This window comes from Hypanus sabinus, chromosome 9 (genome assembly GCF_030144855.1).
Source record: "Hypanus sabinus isolate sHypSab1 chromosome 9, sHypSab1.hap1, whole genome shotgun sequence".
Lineage (NCBI taxonomy): Eukaryota > Metazoa > Chordata > Chondrichthyes > Myliobatiformes > Dasyatidae > Hypanus > Hypanus sabinus.
The window spans coordinates 75782830-75788829 of NC_082714.1; the positions used below are offsets into that span (position 1 = coordinate 75782830).

The 6000-nt window shown below is 47.8% G+C and overlaps 2 protein-coding genes across 2 annotated transcripts in view; one reads left to right on the forward strand and one right to left on the reverse strand.

Moving 5' to 3' along the window:
* ubqln4 (ubiquilin 4) overlaps positions 1-4593 on the reverse strand; it is a 55619-nt gene extending 51026 nt beyond the window's left edge. Inside the window, exon 1 of the mRNA XM_059979917.1 lies at positions 4438-4593. Coding sequence (XP_059835900.1) covers positions 4438-4536 — 99 coding nt within the window. The 5' untranslated portion in view covers positions 4537-4593. The remainder of the gene's footprint in view (positions 1-4437) is intronic.
* A 119-nt stretch (positions 4594-4712) lies between these two features.
* Positions 4713-5766, forward strand: LOC132399492 (transmembrane protein 60-like). The gene has a single exon (XM_059979918.1). It carries the CDS (start codon positions 4859-4861, stop codon positions 5267-5269), a length of 411 nt encoding a protein of 136 aa, XP_059835901.1. The 5' UTR covers positions 4713-4858; the 3' UTR covers positions 5270-5766.
* Positions 5767-6000: the final 234 nt, after the last annotated feature.

Consider the following 6000-nt stretch of genomic DNA (forward strand, 5'->3'; position numbering starts at 1 on the left):
TAACAACTTTCACCAGGAACATCACTTGAATATCCTGTCTGGCTGCATCTTTGTGTGGTATGGAAGCTGCAAGACATCAGACCACAAGACAGAGGATAGTAAAAACCATCAAAAGGATCACCAGGATCTCCCACTATTTGTGGCATTCACTGGGCACATTGTATATGAAGGGCCCAAGGCATTATTGAAGACCTGGATTAGGGCTGCTAGACTGGGTAACAGCTTCTTCCCTCAAGTTGTGAGACTAATGAATGCCCACCACCAATGGGGTCTTGATACTAGCTGTTAACTTAATGTTCTGTTTGCAGTTTACCTGTGCTGTGTACTGCACATACATTTTGTATTATATATTTTAACTTACTTGTGGTAATACTTAGTTTTATGTGCTGTGCATAATATATGAATTGTGGGTGCACGGTGGTTTGGAGGAACATGGTTTCACTTGGTACAGTCAGATGATCATAAACTTGGAACTTGAGTTCCAAAGTTTCAGAAATATAGTCTTTCCACTAGCCACACACTATTTTGTACATATTAGAACATACCAGTGGCAGTAGTCCTATAATTATTGTCTTTGAGGTCTTATTGTTTTTCTTAAAGTCTCCATGTAGCACCTCATCCTACTTTCTTCCCAGCTGCCAACATAGGTCATATCTTCTTTACCCTCAGGATGCCTTCAGAATATACTGCAGTCATTCATATTGACCCTTGCCCGACACAAGGAAGGCAATATACCATTCTGGAGACATCTCTGCAGTCACTACTCTCACTCTCCTGTGGAGCCTTCCCCAGTAATACTCCGACTCTTCTGCTACACTGACAACTGCATCGATGCTGCCTCATGCACCCAAGCTAGCTCATCCATTTCATCATCTTTGCCTCTAACTTCCATCCTCCCTTAAACTCTCTCACCTCGCTCCCCTTTCTCAATCATTGTCTCTATTGCTTTAGACGAAATCTCAACATATTATATAAACCGACCAATTCCCATAACTATTTTGCCTATACTTCTATCTCTTGTAAAAATACTATTCCCTTTTTTCAGTTTCTTCTCATTTACTACATCTGACCCGAGGATGCAGATTCCCTTTCCAGGACATCTGATATGTCCTTCTTCAAAGAATGGGACTTCCCAAACACTCCATCTTCCCACCACCTTAACAGTGTCCTTATCTAGGAGGGCTAGGAGTAGGAGGGCCAAGATGGCCTGTTTCCGTGCTGTGATTGTTATATCTACCACCCCATGATTCCTCCACAACTTCCATCATCTCCAAAGGGATCCTACGCTAAACACTTCATGAGCCCCCTTCCACATTCTGCAGGGATAGTTCCCTCCAAGATTCCCATGTCCAATTGTCCCTCCAAACCACTTATCCCTGCAAGCGGCCTAAGTGCTACACCTGCCCAGTTAATTCCTCCATCACCTGTATCCAGGGTCCTAAACAGTCCTTCCAGGTGAGGCAATATTTCACCTGTGAACCTACTAGGGTAATTTATTGTGTCCAGTGCTCCCGATGTGGCTTCTTTTACACCAGTGAGAAGCATCATAAATTGGTGGACTGCTTCATCTCGGCCCAAAATGTCAACTCTTTATTCATTTCCATAGATGCTGCCTGACCTGTTGCTTCCCCAGCATTTTATGTGTGTTTCGTAAAACAAGGTTTAGAATTGAGGGAGAAAGCCTTCTGTCTCATCTGTTGTAACTTGTCTGATGTTTTGTGTGACCCCAGTTACCAACCTCACCAAGACACTTAATTCCACAGTCAATATTACCTCAGGCAGTTATGGTAACTTCATCTCTAAGTTTCAGACAGTTACTTGTGGTACGTGCAATAAAGTACCTCACAAAACATGAACCCATACTGACAAGCAGATAATGGAAGCAAGCGTTGCTCAAAGAACAGTGGCACTATCCAGCAATTTATTCATGATTTATAATGGACTGTATCAGATGTGCAGCTTTTCTGTAATCGAGGCATCTGCACAGGGAATATAGACAGATGGGAAAGATTAAGAATGGGATAGAATGTCCAGAGATAGTGGTGAGCAGGAGACCAGAAAATGAAGGTTGTAGATTTGTTCAGAACAGCGTATCTCTGCACAGGAAATCCAATTTATTAAATGTTTAAATTGAGACAAGCACCAGTGACTCACAGCACCTAATGACTATGTCAACAAAAGTGGCTCAGTTTCCCATCTCCATCCAATGGAAGCCTCTCTGGCCCATAATCTCAGTTGATACCCCCACTACCGAAGGAGATCGCCACACTACATTCTCTTTCAGCTGAATGCAAGAGATGCCACATCCAGTACAAGGAGGAGGAATTCATTACAGCCATCCTGAAAGCTCAAAACCAAGAATCAAATGGAGAAGAAATCAATCCGCTGGAGGAACTCAGTTGACATTTCTAATGTATAAAAACTTACTGTAGTTCTTTCAGGACATAATGAGCACAGTGGATAGAGGGGAACAGATGAATGCTATTTACTTGGATTTCCAAAAGGTGTATGATAAGGTGCTGCATAAAAGACTTATCCATAAGATAAGGATGTATAGAGTTGGGGCTGATGTATTAGCATGGATAGAGGATAGAAAGCAGGGCGTTGCTCTGGTTGGCTATCAGTGGTTTGCCGCAGGGGTTGGTGCTGGGCCTACAGCTGTTCACAATATACATTAACGATCTGGAAGAGGGGACTGAGTGTAGTGCATCTAAGTGTGTGCTTGATACTAAATTGAGTGGAAAAGCAAAATGTCCAGAAGATGCGGACAGTCTGCAGAGAGATAGATAGGTTAAGTGAGTGGGCAAGGGTCTGGCACGTGGAGTACCATGTTTGTAAAACATAGAATGCGAGGTCATCCACTTTGGAAAGAAAAATTAAAGCAATTATTTAAATAGTAAAAAAAACCTGCAGCATTCTGCTGTGCAGAGGGACTTGGGAATGCTTGTGCATAAATCTCAAGAGGTTAGTTTGCAGGTACTGCAGTCTATTAAGGCGGCAAATGTAATGTTGGCCTTCATTGCTAGAGAGATTGAATGTAAGAGCAGAGATGAAATGCTGAAACTGTACAGGGTGCTATTGCGGTCACACCTGGAGTACTGTGTGCAGTTCTGGTCTCCTTACTTGAAGGAGGATATACTGGCTTTGGAAGCATTGCAGAGGAGGTTGATTCCAGAGATGAGAGGGTTAGATTATGAGAGATTGAGTAGCCTGTGACTGTACTTGCTGAAATTCAGAAGAATGAGAGATCTTATAGAAAGATAAAATTATGAAAGGGATAGAGGCAGGAAAGTTGTTTCCACTGGTAGATGAGACTAGAACTAGGGAACATTTCCTCAAGATTCAGGGGAGTAGACTAGATGAGGAGGAACTGCTTTTCTCAGAGTGGTGAATCTGTGGAATCTTCTGCCCAATGAAGCAGTGGAGGCTAACTCATTAAATATATTTAAGGCTAGGTTGCATAATTTTTTTCATTGTAGGGGAATTAAGGGTTATGGGGAAAAAGGCAGGTAGGTGGAGATGAGTCCATGGCTGGATCAGCCATGATCTTATTGAATGGCAGAGCAGGCTCGACAGGCCAGATGGCCGATTCCTGCTCCTATTTCTTATGAATTTTCACTTGAAACAGCCATAGTTCCTTTCCCTCCACAGATACTAACAAGTTTGCTGAGTTCCTCCAGCAGACTGACTGCTGATCAAAAATTAAATGCTTGAACATCTCAATTCAGTTTGGCAAACTGAATGTATTGCTTATACTACAGCTGTGGCCATTACAAACTGGTAAGCCAGTAGCTGAATAACACTTGAGGTGCCCCAAAGCAGACAAAATATGGTAAAGGTCCTAAAACAGGCTCTTTCCCCTCTGCAATGTGGCACAGAGGTACTAGGGCAGGCCACCTTCCACCACACAGGACTCGCTGCACCTCTACCTGGGCAAGGCACTGAACAAGACCTCAGCTAGCGTGTACAAAACGCGTCAGAAGATCACGGGGAGGGCGGTGAAGACCAGCCGAAGCAAGGGGCAGAAAGACCAGACCAGGGGTACGTAGAAGAAAGGTCTGGTTTGAAAACCGAAAGATCGGGGGGGGGGGAATGAGAAAGAGATCAGTTTTGAGGGAGGGACCTTTGGAAACGAAGGGGAAAGGCGTCAGACGAATGCAGATGTTCCTCCAGTCCCTCAGCGTCTGGGGGCACTCCACACGTGAGGAGGGAAAGGGTAGTGAGGCTCGGGGGTGGGGGTGTAATTGAAGGGAAGACCTGGGGTAGATCGATCGGAGTGCCGGATCAATCAGGGGCCGGAAGAAGGCCTCAGTGAGGGCGATCGCCCGAGGGTAGAGTTTGAGCACCGGCCGGGCCCTGGGTGGGGGTGGGACAGAAGGATGTCGGCAGGCCTCTCCTCATCCCCACCGCCGCCACCCTCGCCGCACTCCTCCTCACCTCCCGCACGGAAGCCTCCTCTTCCACCGCGAACTCCTCGCGGTCCTTCGGCGTCTTCACCGTCACTTTAATCCGCCGCTTTCCAGAACCTTCCGCCATCCCTGCCCGCCCGCCCGACTGCTCGCGCACTGCCCGCCGGAAGCGGCCCCGGCTGCGCGCTCACTCGCAACCGCGTGCGTGCGCGCGCGCTCCCCACGCTTTCTAACCCGGGATTTGTGTGCGCGCTCCGCACAACTTCTTTCCTGGGATGTGCGCGCTCTCTCTCCGGAGCCACGCCACCTCCCATCACCCTCAACCGCCGCTGACGTCATCGCGCCTCTTCCGGCCCTGTTTCCATGGGGACGGCCCACAGTGAGGCCTCGACGGTGAACCTGGATCCTCGGGGTTGACTTGCCGAGAGTGCCCGGAGGCGGGAGGTTGGATGAGAATGTCGCTGGCGCAGCGGGTGCTGCTAACCTGGCTTTTTAGTCTGCTCTTCCTGATCATACTGGTGCTGAAGATGGAGGAGACGCTGGGGTGGAGCTGGTTCCTGGTCTTCGTGCCGCTCTGGCTGTTCGACGCGGCGTTGCTGGTGCTGCTACTGGTCAGGCTGGCGGGGCAGTGCCGGGAGGCTCAAGAGCACGGTAGCGCAGCGGCAGCGAGTAGACTCAAGCGCCAGGCTTGGGGCCTGTTGGCCCTACTGCTGAAGTTAGCCTTCCTGCTGGCGCTAGCCGCTCGACTGCAGCGCCTGGCTGAGCTGTCTCTCTGTTGGGTGCTGGTCCCGCTCTGGTTACTGCTCCTCGGGGCTATTGGCGACATGGCGCACCACACCTTCACCTCCAGATCCGAGTGAGAGGGAGAGAGAGAGAGCGAACGCACACACCGGGGTAGAAGGCAACCCAGGGACGCATTTTCGCATCTCCAGAGCACGGCTTCAGGGCGGTGTTATTCCATCACTTGGCTGGATTCAATGACTCAGAAAATGGTCTGGACACTGGCTCGGGACTGTTTCGTTAACCTTGGGTTCATTAGTTCGGGACAGGCCTCCTTACTCCGGATTCCCTGGCTCGGAATTGACTCTGGCTTCTGTACTGAGTGGCTCTTAACAGTTTTCTAGACCTTTGATTTCCTGCCTCAGACTAGGACTGGATTGACCAGTCTGGGACTTTGAGATGAGCTTGCCAACCCTTTACTCACTGGCTTGGGGGCAAGCCTCGCAACCCTGAATTCACGGGTTCTGAACAGATTCCTGGCGATTTATTAGATTATTGCAGCAAATGACAATTTCTTTCATATAATGTATTTATAGTTCAGAAATAAAATCGAGGTGAAAAATGCAGCTTGTGTCAATTGAAGCCAACATCTAGTCTGGATTTGTTTCTTGGCTTTTGGTTGACAACTTGGTAAGCAGCATGGCTTCAACTACTTTTCCTTCATTTAAGTGTAAAGGGAAAGTATTAACAGCTTTGAAATTCAAGATGTAACAGCTGCCAATGCAGGATAGGGCAACAAAGTCACTAACTATGGGAACACAGCAGGTCAGGCAGAAAGGAAAGGCAGAGTTATTCTTTCATCTCTGGCATA